Here is a 17,153-nt window from a genome sequence, read left to right as displayed (position 1 = left end):
CAAATGATATTTTGTAAAAAAGATAATGTTTAATTATATAATGTAAATATATTTTATAAAATATATACAATATTAATTGATAATATTTTAATAAAAAAAATGTTTTACATACCTCCAAATATTGATGTAAATATCAGTAATAGCATCTACAAATTTTATCATAGATTTTTAATTTTCATCAGATGTGATAATAGTACTTGATTTAATCTACTGTTTTATGATAGTAATTAGAGTATTATTTTTGTTGTTTGTTGTTGTTTGTAACAGGCATTTATAATATCTTTTCTCTTTCCTATTTGATATTATCAAATATTCATTGCCTTTTGTGTATTTTTATCTTTTAAATTTTGATCATCTACTTTTATGATTCAATGATGATTGATTATATGATTCAATCACTTCACAATAATTATTTAACCAGTCATGACTTGTTGAATAAAATATAATCATTGCTAAATAGTACTTTTATTTAATTTCAATTCTTTTATAATATTAAATTGTTTATAATTGTATATATAATTTGTAATGTTAATGTTAATATTAATTTTAATATAATTTTAATATCTTTAATATTAAGTTTTCTTTTTGAAAATCATATATCTTATTTTGAAATTACAAATTTTTTTTTCTTTTTGATTTACAAATGTTGAAATCATCAATTTCCAATTTCTATCTTCTTATCTTATTTCTTAATATTGCTATATTATGAACAATTCATTTCTTTATCTTATAAATATAACAAATATTTTTATCAACATTTTATCCTTCCAAAAATTTGAAAAGTGATTTTGACAAAATTCACAAATTTTAATCAAATTTTATATTTTTAAAATATCATATATCATTAACTCATTTTTACAACAAAATGAATTTATTAAAATCATTAGAATATATAAAATTTGAAAAACAAAAAAATCATAAGTGTTAATTTAAGAAACAAAAAAAGATCACAAATATTTGAATCATTGTTTGATCATTTGTTATTTGAATTTTATTTTTCAAATTCCTATAGGATAAAATGTTGATAAAAAAAGAAATGAATTGTTTATTTTTAATATGCCAATATTATGAAAATGAAAAATTAAAAATATCTTTGGTATTTATTGAAAGTAGAAATACAGATATTTTATTTGATTTATTTTAATTATAAAAAAGTGAATATTATCATTAAAATATTAATAGTAATAATCCTTGTTGAATTGCTATTGATCAATTCCTACCAGATGTAGATTAATATAGTTTAAATACCTTTGTATTATGTAATAGTCTTTTTAACATTAAATTGCTTAAAAGGAATATACTATTATTTAATGTCATTTCTCAATTATTTGTATAAATTCAATATGATGGAAAAAAAATAATATATTATCATACTTCATGCATTCATGCATAACAAATTTGGACATTTTATGGATCCGAATGCGAAAAAAAAAAAAATAAAATAAAATAAAAACAAATTAAACAAAAATAAAACAATCGCCTTGGGTAATTGAACATTTTCTATTGTATATATACCATAAATAAAGTCTTAAAAAAAGAAAAAAACAAATTTTCATTCAAATCTACGAGAAAAAAGATTTTCGATAAATTCATTCATATATAGTTATATATTATATGTTTTCAAAATAATTTGAAAATTAAGATCATTCATTATATACAAAAAACAATATTATTTAAAATATTTAATTGTTTACAATATATTTTATTAAAATCGATAAGGAGAGATAATTGATAATTGAGATTAACTGGAAAATATGAAATATATATAAAATTTTTATGATTTCAAAATTTTTCAGATAGAATTTTCATTTATTACATTTATTTTTCTTGTTAAAGTTTATGGATTATTAGAAAATATATGTTAATATAAATAATTTAATATTATTTGTAATTGGTTTAGTCTAATGTTTCAAAAATATTTTCGTAAATGTCAAGTTGTGTGAAAATATATTTGTAAAAATATATTTGTGAAAGTATATACAATCAGAATACATATTATTGTATATCAGAGTCGTCTTAATAGAATTTTTATTATATAATACAAAATAAGTAAATATATCAATTTTTTCGTTGCTTATAAATAATTTGTAAATCATTTTTTGTAACAATAATTTGTCAATGATTGTTAGAAACTGAATAAATATTTTTGTCATTATAGTTTCTAAATTTGAAAAATCGAATGTGATTGATCGCTCTCAATGATATAAATTATTAATAACACATGTCAATATATAAGTTATATTTCTTTTACAAAACATTAGATTTTCCAAAAATTATCAAAAATATAAAATATCTCGCGAAATATTATTTTTTAAATCTATATATACTAATAAAAAATTTTTTACGCGGAATATTTCAAGGAATCAATAGAATAAAATAATATATGTAATTGTATTAAAAAAAAATGCATTTATATTTTTTAGATTTTTTTTATAAAAAAAAAGTGTAATTAGAAAAATTGTCACTATAATGTCATTCAAATTTTCTTTTTATAATTTTTTTCTATCTCTTACTAAATTCAACTTGACCATTTGCTGTATATATAGAATATATATTGAATATTAGAATATATATTAAAATATAAATTGTAGCTCAACAAAATGAATTGAACAATATATAATTTGTTGCGATTACTAAAAGGGTCATTTCTTAGGAATATAAAAATTAAACAAAAAATTTAATCAATAGCAATAATAAAGTGCATAGGAGAAATCTTTAGAGATCAATCAATTAAGTAGAAAAAAATAGTATCATAGATAAAAACCAAAACAGATTCAAAAAAAAAAAAAAAGAGGAAATAATATATAATATAAAAATATTAATAACAAATACTAAAATCTTAATAGCATTCATTGGTATTATAGTATTATTGGTATGTAATCATAGTAAATTCATCAAGGAATTGTAACCATATAAAAAAGAAATAATAGAATATGATAAAATAAAAATATATGTATCAAACAATTATCAATAAAAAGATAAAAGATCCATTTGAAATCAGTCTTTAATATTTTATGATTTATATATAACAGGCATTATTAAAGACATAAAAAATTTATATTAAGCAAGAATATACAATATGATATTGTAATATATACAAGCAATATCAATCTTAATAATATAAGAAATATGTAACAGGTAATAATTAAGCTAAATTTAGAAAAAAATCTAGAAATTCTTATAGAAAAGTGTGTAATAGATTCTAGAAATAGATTCTAAAAAAAGGATTTTAGATTCTCTAAAATCTAACCAAAAAAAATATGTATTAATAAAAGTAAATAAAAACAAAATATAAAAAAAATAACAAAGTAAAATTTTTAGAAAGATAAGATAAATAATCATGTGGATAAAATAATAAGAAAAACAGCTAAAATAACAGTCATATTAAAATACATAATAATAATAAAAAAGATACATATTCAAAAATAATTATTAATAATCAAATCAAATAGAATATGAAATATGATTTTATTTAAATACTTTAAGAAAAAACAAAATAATTGTAGAAAGAAAATAAAATGCAGGAATCAAAAAAAATTGTAAGTTAGGATAATCACATTAACATATATAATGCACACAGAATCAAAAATAATAGATAATTACAAGAACTAAATTAATCAAAAAAAAAATGCAGAAAATACGCTATGAAATAAAGAATAACTTAGCAAAGATTATAAAAGATTATAATAAACGGGATAAAAAAATAGAAAAAAAGAAATTAATATATAATATATCTTGAAGTCTGGATGAAAACAAAAAAATGAGAAAAATACATAATAAAGAAAAATAAAAAACATCATTATTAATTAATTAAAAACTAAAATACCTAATTAGAATAAATGAAATATGTAAAAATATGAATATTACAAATAATAACTAGAAAAAAAATAAGATAAATCTTAATAAATAATTAATAAATGATGCAATTAATAATCGCAGAATGAATCTCAAAAGTACAAATATATATGATAATAAAAATATAATTCCAATTCTAATATAATTCTAGCTTATATGTAGTAAGAATTCACAATGAAAACAACATTGTGAATGTAAATAATGAATAATACATTATTACATTAAATTATTATATTATGTATAATAAATTAAACAGTAACAATAGCAAAAAAAGAAATAATAAACAAGTAATACTTTATTATCAGACAAAATAATAAAAGTCATCATTTTATGAATTAATAGAAAAAAAATCCTTTTTTTTAAAAAAAGAAAATTATTTTATGATTTAAAAGAACAAGCAAAGAAATAGAAAACAATACAAAAAGAGAAAAAGAAACTAACAAAGAAATAAAAATGAAAATTGCATGAATTCCGATACACATAAAAATTTAGGAGAAAAAACTAATAAAAAGAAAATTAAATATAATATAAAAGTAAATAAAGCAAATAAATCAAACAATTCAAAAAAATATATTAAAAATAAAATTCAAAATATTCTTATTGAGCTTCAAGACAACATTAGAAAAGGACAGGAAAAAGAACGAGAAAATAAAATATATATGTAATATTAAATACAAAGAGAATGGAACAAAAAGAAATATTGAAACTGTTCTTGTTTTCTGTTGTTTATCACATATATTGTATTTTATTATATAATTTTTTATTATATAATATTATATTATAATAATAATTTATATATATATAATAAGTAACAAAAAATGAAAACAGTGATAAAATTATAGAAAATAGTTAATATTAAAAATAATATCTAAAATAAAAGTGTTAACTTAAGTGTTAGATTAATAGAAAAAAAATATTTCAGCAAAGTAAATTACAAAAATTTGGAAAAATTAAATCATTAATATATTTTAAAAATATGCATACACATTATAAATTAAAAATACCTAAAAAAATAAATAGAAAAAATAAAAAAAATCATATTTTTATTATTCATATTATATATTTATATATTTTATAATAATTTAGTATATTTTATTTAAATTTATAGATAAAAAAATAAATATTAAATGTAATTAAAAATAACATATAGAGCGCAAAAATCTAAACATAAGATATAGTAAAAATTTTTATTTTATTATTATTATTTTACATATTCTTATATATTATTTATAACTTTTTTACTTTATAACTTTTGTATTATATATTATAAAATTTATAACTTTATACAAAAATGTAAGAGAGAAAAAAAAATGTAAATTGAAAAACAATAAAAAATGAAAAAAAAAACACTAAAATTAAAAAAATAAACATTAATATAAACATAATAATTTTCGTGAAATAAAAATCCAATACCATATGTGTAGTAGAATTATTAACAATGTGAATTTTATAAAAGAAATTTATTTTTTTTTTAATCGTGAGAAAATCTTTTGATAGTTTATAATGGAAACAAACAATAATTATATATATAGTTAATGAAAAAATATATTTTATAATTTTTTTACGCAACTATTATACTCTATATATTTTACTCTACTCGATAACTATATATATTTAATAAAATTATTCGAAAAAATGCTTTTTTTCTCTAAGATTTGGATAAATTCTCATATTGCAATATCGGCAATGCTGACACTTTCCTAAATTTTAACCGCACTTTTTTTATAACTATACAGCAATGCTATCTTCCGACAGAAATTATATCCCTATACCAAAGGAAAAAGTAAAATTAAATTAAATTAATTAAATTAAAGCTATAAAATGTCTCTCGATATATACAATATTATCAATAAAAATCATGATTCATGATTTTTATTGTCATTAAATCATACATTGAATTTAGTCTTGATTTCCCTAGATTTTGATTATGTAGTTTTATTTATTTCCAATATAACTTGCAATGATTTAGTAAATACAGACAAATGTATTATAAATTTCCTTTTTATAAAAATAAATTTTTGTGACAGTAAATGATTTTTGAGCAATAATATCTATAATTTTTTATCCAATAATTAAATCGTGTTGTATATTAAGTAAGTACATATTTGGTTTAGTACATTATTTATATCAATGATAATGATTCTGGATTGATTATAATTTAGTGCAAATGATAAAATTAGTAGTAAAATATGAGAAATACTTTATGTAAATGTTTCTTTCATAATATAGATATAGAAGAAACAAAAACTTTCATAAATAATTTTAATTTTCAACTTATATATATATGTATTTGTAAAGAGATTTGTTAATTCTACATAACCTATATTTTTATTTTATAAATTACATAGAGATTATTTCTGTGATTTTGTATAGTTTTAAATAATATTTGTGCAATTTAAATGAAATTCTTTGTCAAATATTCAACATCATTGCATTTCTTTTTTTAATACTTGTAATTTATCAAAAATAATTTTAAATAAATAGAAAGATAAATTTTTCTTTTTGTTTATATTTTGCTATATTAAATATTGTATTGTTACTTGTTTTTAAATATAACATGTAATGCTAGATTAGTGAATTTATACATATTATATTATATTATATTATATATATAAAATATATATATATATATATATATATATATATATATATATATATATATATATTAATATAATATGTATGAATTTTTATGAAAATACAAATTATATTTTATTATATATATCTTTTTAAATAATTGAAATCAAAATCAAGACATGCATTAAGAATAAATGGCAATATGGAATAAATGTAAGTTTTATGTAATTAATTAATAAATATTAATTATTAATTAATAGATTAATATATAAATTTGAGAAAAATAGAATAAAAGATGCTATATAAAATTATTTATTATAAATTATTTTTTATTTACAAAAAGTATATTTTGTGGAGTAATATTAGTTCATTAATTTATAAATTCAATGATTTATATTTACTTAAAAAAAGAAAAAATACTTTATATGAAACTAAGAAAACATTGATTCCAGAATAATAATTGGTAATAAATATCGAAAAATAAATGCGAGAAATAAATTTATCAAATGCATATTTTGACCATTACTTTTTGGACATTTACAATTTCCAGCGATACATACCGTATTATTTCGGTAAAAAAAATGTTCTAATTTATCCTTATTCTTTGTGTAAATGATTTCGGTAGGCAATCGATTATTCATGCTTTTAATATTACTTGATAAGAGTCTCATAGAACTTTTTCCATCTGCACAAATACTGTTTATTTTAATGCTATCTGTCGCAACTATATTTGCACTCGAATTTGAAAAAATACAGTTTTCAATACAAACAATATTTCCTTCGATTAATATATAACCAGGTTTTTGTAACTGAAACTTGGAATGAAGAATATTTACCGTTGAAAAATATGCGAAATTCAATGAACCAATAACATTTTGAAATTCACTATTTTTAATATATAGACTTTCACCTCGTTCTAAAAAATTTAATTCATGAATACGTTCAATTGTAACATTGATCATAGAAAAGTTGGTTATTGCTATATCAGTAAATCGCTCTTCAAAATTATCAATTCGTGTGTCCTCAATACGAAGCGTTTCGATGCTATTCAATCTAACGAATGTGTCATGAGTAATTAATGGTATTCGTTGAATTTTTGATAATTTTAGTTTTTTTATTTTTTTTGATGTTAAAAATAGTTCGAAGATCAAACGCTCACTGATATTTTGCACAATTATTTCTGTTATTTTATTCGCTTCCGTTAAACTGGAAAAATGAAGATTCACAATGGTACAAGATGCAATTCGTATACTTGTCACATTTTCATAATTGTATCCTTCCGGCAAGAAAAATTCCTGTAAAAGAAAATCTTTACAGCAAATTCTTTCATAAATTTGAAGCATTTCTCACTATTTAAGATCCATTCGATCGTAATGATAAATTGTGTGATATAAAATTTACCTCGTTTCCGATACAATGACAATTTACTGTTGTCATTTCATAAATTTTACATTGTTTACTAATATTAAGTGCAGTTGTTAGTAATAATAATATACAATTCATTACTATTAATATTATTTTCATCTCATTTCTTTTCAATTTCATATCAAAAACAAATATTTGAAAATTTCGTTTCTATAGTAGATTTTATTTAATTTTTGATTATATTATATAATATCTCGAAAAAAACTGTTTTACAATATTCAGCAATCGAATTCTTCGGTTATTATTTATTTAAAAAATTACAAATAATATTTTAATTAGTTTGCTTTTTCTTTTTTTTTTTGTTCCACTAAATAATATCACTGCAATGGAATTATCTTTTAATTTTCACAATTTTTACAGCATAACAAAAATAATAAATGATAGAAACTAAAGAAAAAAATGTAACGTGATATTAACACCGAAGTCGAACAGCGAATAAACATACCGATCAATGGTTGATCGTCAGGATTAAGATGGACACTTGTTTCATGCCGCTTTCATATTGAGTGACATGCAAATAATTCGTAAGTAACGTAGTCCATATACTAAACTTTCAATAGGGTAACATATATTAACTCAGCTATATGAAATGAATCTTCATTTTAGATTACTATGAGTCATTATAAATATATATATATACAAGAAAAATCAATTTTTTTTATATATTTATCCATTTATAATAATTTATAATAATTCAATTTTATATTGAAAAAATATATTGCAAAAACGAATTCGCCAGATATTTCATTAAATTTAAAATTTATATTATTTTACATTTTTTTTTATCATTTAAAATAAATTTATTTAATTATATGATTGATATTTAAATCTTAATAAAATCCAGATAAGAAAAAATATTTACGTAAGTATTATGATATTTTCTCAATCCTAACTCATATTTATATTTTATTTCTTTTCGATTTTTTATGCGCAATCGATAGACGATCTATTGGAATCATCTAACCGAATATTTCAAGAAAATACAATTAAACTTAACTCTGCACTTCAGGCCTTTTTCTCTCGGGCGAATCAACAACTCCAGATGATTTCCCGCACTCGTTCTGTGAATTTCTTAGCTAACTTAAAATGATTTCACACACAAATTAACGTATAAAACTTTTATATTTTAATATTTTATATATCTTTACATATGAAGAAAGAAAATTTATCGAATATTAAAGTTTATATTGTTGTTTTGTATGATATTTTAATAATAATATAATTACTAAAATGCATCTTCGATTTGTCAGAATTTTATAATTCCAATAATGTGCTCTCATATTCACTATTATTCTTATTTTTCATCTTTTCTTATTACATCTCTATTTTCCTTCTCTCTATTGTCAATTTCTTAATGAATAGAAATAATTTCGTTATTTAATAATGAAAAATCAAATTCATCTTCACTTAAACTAATTTCATTACCATAATTTCATTACGTATTCCATGCTTATAAAACTCAAAAACTTTGAAAATAATATTTCTATTGCCACTATCAAACTTGGACTAACGCCGAAAATATTCGCCGACCGTAATTCGATCCGCGATCACGGTCTAATTTCGGATAAAAAAATCTAATCATTTGATAGTATATTATTCTACACTTTATAAGATTATATCTAAAGAGTTTAGGAATCTATTCATGATATTTTAAAAAAATCAAACATAAATAAATATTGTCATTGTTCGAATTGCCGCATCGATCCAAATGATACTTGAGAGTCACTTCTGGAGTTATCGCATCGAACCGATAAGTGACTGAGACTCAAAGGAGAGCGCAAAGGATTAAATGAGAAGTCTTATTGTTGCAGATTATACATGATAATAAACGAAAAATATAATAATGATATTGAAAATGATTGAAATATTGTAATATTTCTTCATTCGTCTTTTCAATTATTCTTATGATGCTTTATAAAAAATCCGTTTTATAGCTTCTTTTCCATCTAGGCAAGCAAATGCTAGCGGTGTTTTTCCTTGATGATTCGGCAAATTAGGATCACTTCCAGCGTTAAGCAATAACCAACATATTTTTTTTTGTTTTTCCGAAAAAATATTAGATGATATAGCTAAATGTAATGCTGTATCATGATTATAATTAACGGCGTTTACCAAATCGGAAGCACAAGTATCCAATAATAGCTATTGTATGTAGCATATATAAAGAAAATAGATTAGAAAATGTTGGAAATAGATCTATAAAATTAAATTAAATACTTGTCAATGAATAAAACAATAAAATACCTTGATGAGAATAGGATCACTGTCTGAAAAAATCGCCATATGCAAAGCATTATTGCCATATTTCATTTCTTTAATTTTAGGATTTGCTCCATATTTTAAAAGCAATTTCACTGTTTCTAATGATGTGATTCCTTTTGTAAATGGTTTATGCGATTCAATCGCAATGTGAAGAGCTGTTTTACCTATAAAGAAATGATAAACATGAGAAAATTATAATTTGTTTGTTTTTTTATTTGAATCTAAACGAACCATCATAGTTACGTTTTGACAAATCAAATAGCATATTTCCTTGAATTGTTTTTAAAGCCAATAATTCACTTAATACTTCTTTATAAAAATCCCCCCCTGCCGTGATTGAATGTATCAAAGTATTACCCTATAAAAATAATAAAATTTTTAAGAAACGATATTTATTTAAGAAATCAATCGGTGTAAACAGAAAAAAAAAGAGAGAAAGAGAAAACGCAAAATCGTACCCAAGTATGATACAATTGTTGACTGATATCGATTCCTTTTTCTAACATTGTTGCAGCTAAATATCCAGCAACAAAAGAAAATTGTGGGCAATTTAATGCAGCTAAATAAAGCGCATCCTCACCGCGATTATTCATAATCGTTAAAGCTCCACTGATTGTACTCAAACGTTCTACAAGCGGTACCAGATAGGCTAGATTTTCAAGAAGTTCATTCGGATGGCTGACCAAACACATCAATTTTCTATTAGAAAGAATACAAACAATTAAAAAGTTAATAAAATTGTAAAACAAATTGTAAAATTATAAATCAAATTAGTGAATCAAATTGTAGATTTTTTACGTATATCCATCTTCGTCTTGTTTAGTGAGTGTTTTTGCTGGTTTTTTAAGTAAATTAATCATAGCCTTCTCCACTTCGTCTGGATTCAATTTTTCTTTTAATTTTTCACTCGCCTTTACAGATGGTAATAGTCTCAATAATCGAAATTGTTTATCTTCTTTGGAATGGCTAGAATCATATAATAAAATCTTGGATAATAGAATCGATGAATTTCAATGATTAAAATCAAAACTTACCATAATAGTTGAAAATATTGATTTTTGAATGAAATTGCTTTTGATATTTGAAAATTGTTTTTCAAATTCGTTATTAAATTTTTTTTTTGAAAATCATGCAAATTCAAATTTGGACTGACAGATGTGATTAATGAAGAGTCATTGTACAAAGAAGAAAAATTGTGCTCTTTTTTTGTTTCTATCGAATATTTAATATTATTATTATGGTCATCTTTTGAACAATTTGAAAATATAGGTATGTTTACAGTATAATCAAGTTCGATTGGATTAATCGTTTGAATCTTTTGAGTTTTTTTTTTTTCGGAAATATTAGTTTGTATCATATATGGTATGTTTGACCAAGACAAAGTTTTCGTAATCGTAAAATTATTACATTTATTACAATTCGAATGAATATATGATTTGTCAAAATTGTTGCTTTGAAAAGTAATTGCATTCTTCTTCGTTGAGAAATTTTGTGTATACGTTTCATCGACTTTGGGTAGATTCAAATCATCTAATTTCTTTTCAATCAATTGGTCAATGTTATCTAATAAGCTTTCATTTATTAAATCTTGTTCGAATCGTTTCTCGATTTGAGAATCGGATATCATTCGATTCGAATTTGAATTTGATGTGTCACTATAAGATTGATTTAAAGAAGATGGCGAACAATTCGAAGAATAGATTTGTACCGGTGTCCATGTTGTGTCAATCACCTGTGAATTTGTAATACGAAATTATATGGGTATTATTCTGAATTTTCTAATATAGTATATAAAAAAAGATTTATCGTTTACCCGAGAAGAGTCGATTATATTGTAATTCAAATTTTGTTGCATCAACTTAGGAGAATGCATATGAATTGCTAAAGCCGGTAAATGAGTATGACTAAATTCACTTTTCGAATTAGAAACAATTGTATTATCATTATTTAATGAGAAACTTGAAGAATGTTGACCTTCTTGAAATGCCCCATATTGGACTTTTTCTAATAACGAAATTTCTAAATCATTGTTTGAAACATTTCCTATAGGAAGTGAAAACTAAAAAAATTTTTAAATTAAGTTTTTTATTCATGTTTGATCACAAAACAAATATAATCATTATACATACATCTTTTTTTAAATTATATAATTGCGACGTATTTTGATTATTATTTTTATTAGTTTCAAAATCTTGTAGTAGATTAGACGAAGTATCTTTATAATCTTTTTTATCGATTTTATCATAATCGCTGAGAAAAATTTCGTTTGCTTTCAAATGTTGCGAGTGTTCTAAATTTATGCAATATGGTTTAATGCGATTTAACGAAGAAAGTGGCGATTTAATCGGTCCTCGTTCAATGAGATTTTTTGATTTGTGATCTTGATCATGATCGTCGTCATCGTCATGATCGTGATCGTCATCATGATCATGATCTTGATCATGATCGTAATAATTATTTTGATTAAAATCTTGATCATAATCCTGATCATAGCTTTCATTGTTGTTTAACGTTTGACAAATTGAAGTAGGTTTTGTTCGATAGGAATCACGTTGATTATCAGAATAAGTGGATGTGTGTATTTTAATATGATTTACTACATGAAAATGTTGATTATTATTAAGATGAAGATTTTCAACTTTCTTAATTATATTTTTCATATCATTCAATAAGTGAAAATCAATTAAATGCGACATGGTATTTTGCTTTCGAGATATGAATATTGTACTAATATTCGTCACATTTAATTCATAGCTTTTTATAACAAAAATATTGCGCCTGTAAATAGATTCAATAGTTATACAGATAGCTATTTTTAGTATTTTATAGTTTTTTATTTTGCTTAAAAATCAAAAAAGAAAATTGTTAAAAAAGTTCATTAATTAAAAAATCATGAAATTAGAAAATAACAACTATAAAACAAAAAATAATAAAAAAATATTCAGTAATCAATTATATAGTAAAAATTAAAAAATGAAATTAATTAATTCTTTTATTACGTTTTTATTATTGCAAATAAAAATTTTTGTTATTTTAAATTGATAAAAATATTAAAATATTAAAAAATATTCTTAAATTATTTCATAATATTTCATAAATATTCTTTTATATTATATCGTATTTGCAAATTAATATTAACGAATAGTAACTACGAATTGAATGCAATTGTGTATATATATATATATATATATGTATAATTATTTACGTATTATTGATTTATTGATCGTTTTATAAAATCGTTTTGATTAGATGGTCTATTATAGCTAATCATCAGTTTTAATGATTACCATGAATATATAGTTCATTCGAGAAGATAAGAATGGCAATAGATGGTGATAATAGTTTGTTGTTTATAACAAGGAAACTGCTTATTATTATTCCGCAAGTTTATTACATGAAAAATGTATTTAATAAAAAATTTAAATCATTATAATAGCCGCGAATATCATGAAAATCAAATGAATTTTAATTAGCACTAGTTTTATTGAAAATGTTATATCGTTTCACGATTTAAAAGATTTTAAAAAGAAAATTGTAATCTTACCCATTTATTTAAAGATAATCCCATAGCAATTTATGTATCTATTTTTGTCCGAATTTTTTCAAATTTTGATCCTCAATAAGATTTTTTCCTTTTTCTCATAAAATTATAGCAATAATGAATATAATCTAATATTTATGCACGTTAAATTAATTAACTGATCTGCTGACTAATGATGAACTTCTATTAAATGTGCGATGAATAAATATGCATGCGCAGATATCAATGACGTCTTTCAATTCCATTTACATATGAATATGTATGTATGTTGATAAAAGTATTATTCACTTTTAATCACAAAATTGATAGAGGTAAGAAAGAAAAAGATAAGAAAAAATAGAAATAAATAAAAAGAAAAAGAGAAAGAAATTGATTAATAATATTCTGAATTTATTTTATTTTGTATAATGTTATAGTATAATTATGTTTATAAAAATAATATTAAAATATATGAATAGATTTTTTTTTCATAATTGATTATTGCGTTATTCTTTTTTTTTTACTGGCATTTCCTTACTAATCACATGTTATTAAATAATAATTTCAGATTATAAACAAATCATCACAAGCTGGTTAGAAAGCGATTTGAAAAGTATGAAAATATTCCGATTTTTCCAAGTATCCATATTAACATGATAATTAACCAAATGTTGAATATTTTATTGATCCATCGCATCCTAAAAATTATTGTATTATTTTTAATGTTCTGTAACAAGTCGATTCAAAATTGAACCGAAAAAATGTTAATATTAGTTTTACACAAAAATGAAAATAAATAAAAGATATCAAAAGAATGGTATAAGATATATAATATATAATTGCGTTATTTAAACTGGATTTCTTATTTTCTGATTCCCATTTCATTTTTCCTTTTTCTCGCAATCAAAAATTATCAGTCATTATACCATCTTGATTATTAAATTATTTTTTTCTTTAACTTTTGTTGACTATTGATTCGATTACTAACATACAGTAGCATGCGCCAATTGAAATGTGAAATTGATCAAACAAATTTCAGGAATGGAATATATTCGAGACAGAGAATGAAATGCGCAGTTAAAGAATGATACGATAACACGATCATGCAATTTCCAATGAATAAGTTATTTTTTCAAAGTGAGTTCAGTTTACCTATTAAAATGTTGTTTTGCTTCTTTTAATCGATTCAGATCTTCTTTCAAAAGATAATTTTTCGCTCCAGTCAAACAATTTCTAATCAAGAAAATAATAAATTAGAAAAGACTTATTAAAAAAAAATTTGCTTGTGTGTTTTTTAATCGTTCATATTTCGCATACTCACGTATAGTATTTATTTTTATCAAAATTGCGATAATCATAGCCAAAGATTTCTCGTTCTGCCATTGGAATTTGCGTATCCAAAATGTCCAACATTTTGAAATTATAAAAAATCCATTCATTATGTAAGAAATAACTTAATTGTGTTACATGTGAATAAATAATTTTATGAAGTTTCATCAGTCTAATTAAATAAAAAAAAATTTCTGGAATGAAAGTTGTAAGTAAAGAATAAAAATAGTGTATAACAATATATTTACATCGGCTGACGACCCATTATTTTAAGAATTTCATCTATAATCAAGGCTGGTATTACATGAATCAACAATGTCAATAAAAAATAAAGAAAACGATTCGATATTATAAAAGTCTGGGGATACCAAATGATTCCTTCAACTGGTATTTCTTTATTTACTTTTAATCCTATTTCAACCATTTCTTTATGTGAAGTGCGAGCTATTTGAGAAGAGGTGCCATTGTACACGTGAGTAGTTGGATCCTTGGTAACTCTATAAATATTTTCAAAAACTTAATTTAATTTAATATTTAGTTGATTAATATTATGAATTCTTATACGTGTTTAATCCTCGTTTCCATGCTGCTGCGATTATAATTTTAATAGTCAAGTCAACAGGAAGAAAATCTCCACTTTTGTGCGGTTCTAAACGAATTACTCGTAATATTCCTTTTGCACCAGCAATCATCATTGCTACAGGTCCATTGAAGTTGTCTAGCCAGCCAGGTATGGGATCATTGATTGTTGAGATCACTATACCAGAAGAGATAACAATTTTATTATTAAGTTTTTTCTATCAACTTTTTTCATATCGCATCTTATTGCGTTTAATTTCACTATGGATGTGTACCTATTCCGGGCCGAATAATTACAGTAGGTAAATCTTTCGAATAATCATTTATCACCTGTTCCGCTATTCGCTTGGAAAATGTATATGTATTTGGCATTGAACCCAAATATCTATAAATGAAATAATCCATTCATTAAATTTTAATTTTTAACGAAGTCAACCGAGGGAATTGGAAAAGATAGGTTAATAATTTACTTACTTAGAAGTAAATACTTGCACAATTTGTTCGTCCAATGATTCTACCATTTTTATAACATTTCTCCAATCGGTTAAGGGAGGGTATACAATTTCGTCGATCACCGGTTTATCAACATGTGCGTATGCAGTACTAATGTGCACTAAAACCTGCATAAAAGTATATTTTTCAAAATAAACATTGAATACAAAATATCCAAGAACAAAAAGAATAATTTTACTTGCCGCTAAGTTTTTCATGCTTTTTGCAAGAATACAGATATCCTTTGTTGAACGAACATTAATCAATATATCGTTCTTTAGATTTCCCTCGAATCTAACATTTGCAGCTATATGGAAAATTACCGAAACTTGTTCGATTATTTTTTGTCTTTCGATTTTTGATAAACCTAAATCCTCGACGCTTATATCACCAAGAACCGGAATTAATTTTTTGAAACTAGAGTGGTTTTCTTTTCTCAATTTATCAAATAACTAAAAAAAAAATAAATTATGAAAAACACGAGAACATATATATTACAGTTAAATATTTTTCTACTAACCGGTAATTCACACATTTTCTTCAATCTATCGTCGATAGATAATCCTTTTCTTGGCCGCATTAGAATAAATATGTATCCAATTTCGGGACAAGATCTCAATAATTTTTCGATTAATACCTTTCCCAAAAAACCAGTACCACCGGTTATAAAAATATTCCGACCAGCGTAAAACGTAGCTATTGAGGCACATTCCATTGATTTCATCTTTGTATCGGCTTCGCAATTCTGAAACCAATAATGAATTTTCGACACGAATATTTCTCATTTTTACTTCTGAATGAATCAAAAAAATCGCTCGATAATTACAATTCGAATATAACTTACAGACATAATGTAATGATCTTAATGTATCTTATTTATTTTTAGATTAATTTTTTTTAACACTAAAATTCTTTGCTTCTTTTCTTATCTTTCTATCAATCGATTAGCAAAATAGCAATCTAAGCGATTAATTGTCTAGCTAAGGATTGAGACTTCAGAAAATGACGCAGAAATTGACCTTTTGATAATGTTATTTTAATTCATACGGTTCAAAGAGCAAATTCTTGAATATGTATTTATACTTGCTTTTAAACCGGATTTATATATTACCGGATA

The 17,153-nt window shown here is 22.4% G+C and overlaps 3 protein-coding genes and 2 long non-coding RNA genes across 10 annotated transcripts; 2 read left to right on the top strand and 3 right to left on the bottom strand.

The window, feature by feature from the left end:
• Positions 1-5,610: 5,610 nt before the first annotated feature.
• On the top strand, positions 5,611-9,089 carry LOC147656108 (uncharacterized). Its single transcript, XR_015295012.1, has 3 exons — positions 5,611-5,948; positions 8,215-8,378; positions 8,796-9,089. It is a non-coding gene; the product is annotated as an uncharacterized LOC147656108 (long non-coding RNA).
• Positions 6,726-8,369, bottom strand: LOC105736725 (uncharacterized). Its single transcript, XM_031919554.2, has 2 exons — positions 7,831-8,369; positions 6,726-7,724 (listed from the first exon to the last, which is right to left on the bottom strand). The coding sequence occupies exons 1-2, from the start codon at positions 7,972-7,974 to the stop codon at positions 6,861-6,863; spliced, it is 1,008 nt and encodes a 335-aa protein (XP_031775414.2). The 5' UTR covers positions 7,975-8,369; the 3' UTR covers positions 6,726-6,860.
• Positions 8,958-13,860, bottom strand: LOC100865754 (uncharacterized). Of its 2 annotated transcripts, none has more exons than XM_003697973.4 (9): positions 13,661-13,860; positions 12,246-12,894; positions 11,930-12,175; positions 11,151-11,848; positions 10,915-11,082; positions 10,575-10,815; positions 10,348-10,474; positions 10,099-10,280; positions 8,958-9,996 (listed from the first exon to the last, which is right to left on the bottom strand). In XM_003697973.4, exons 2-9 carry the CDS (start codon positions 12,810-12,812, stop codon positions 9,757-9,759), a joined length of 2,469 nt encoding a protein of 822 aa, XP_003698021.3. In that variant the 5' UTR covers positions 12,813-12,894; positions 13,661-13,860; the 3' UTR covers positions 8,958-9,756. The 2 variants fall into 2 exon arrangements, with proteins under 2 accessions (XP_003698021.3, XP_086772882.1); XM_086916756.1 differs by having other exon boundaries at positions 10,360-10,474; positions 13,661-13,831.
• On the top strand, positions 13,770-14,489 carry LOC147656107 (uncharacterized). Its single transcript, XR_015295013.1, has 2 exons — positions 13,770-13,968; positions 14,205-14,489. It is a non-coding gene; the product is annotated as an uncharacterized LOC147656107 (long non-coding RNA).
• Positions 14,027-17,053, bottom strand: LOC100865637 (putative fatty acyl-CoA reductase CG5065). 5 transcript variants are annotated; one of them, XM_086916761.1, is made up of 10 exons: positions 16,881-17,053; positions 16,557-16,781; positions 16,240-16,488; positions 16,019-16,164; positions 15,820-15,929; positions 15,530-15,722; positions 15,214-15,462; positions 14,958-15,137; positions 14,789-14,869; positions 14,027-14,334 (listed from the first exon to the last, which is right to left on the bottom strand). In XM_086916761.1, the coding sequence occupies exons 1-10, from the start codon at positions 16,884-16,886 to the stop codon at positions 14,220-14,222; spliced, it is 1,554 nt and encodes a 517-aa protein (XP_086772887.1). In that variant the 5' UTR covers positions 16,887-17,053; the 3' UTR covers positions 14,027-14,219. The 5 variants fall into 5 exon arrangements, with proteins under 5 accessions (XP_086772887.1, XP_086772885.1, XP_086772884.1 ...); XM_086916759.1 differs by having other exon boundaries at positions 16,863-16,991; XM_086916758.1 differs by having other exon boundaries at positions 16,019-16,488; positions 16,881-17,043.
• Between the last annotated feature and the right edge of the window lie 100 nt (positions 17,054-17,153).

The sequence above is a fragment of the Apis florea genome, unplaced genomic scaffold (assembly GCF_048593485.1).
Source record: "Apis florea isolate Af1SG1 unplaced genomic scaffold, ASM4859348v1 contig_3803_pilon, whole genome shotgun sequence".
Classification (NCBI taxonomy): Eukaryota; Metazoa; Arthropoda; class Insecta; order Hymenoptera; family Apidae; genus Apis; species Apis florea.
This window is presented reverse-complemented; position numbering and strand designations above follow the sequence as displayed.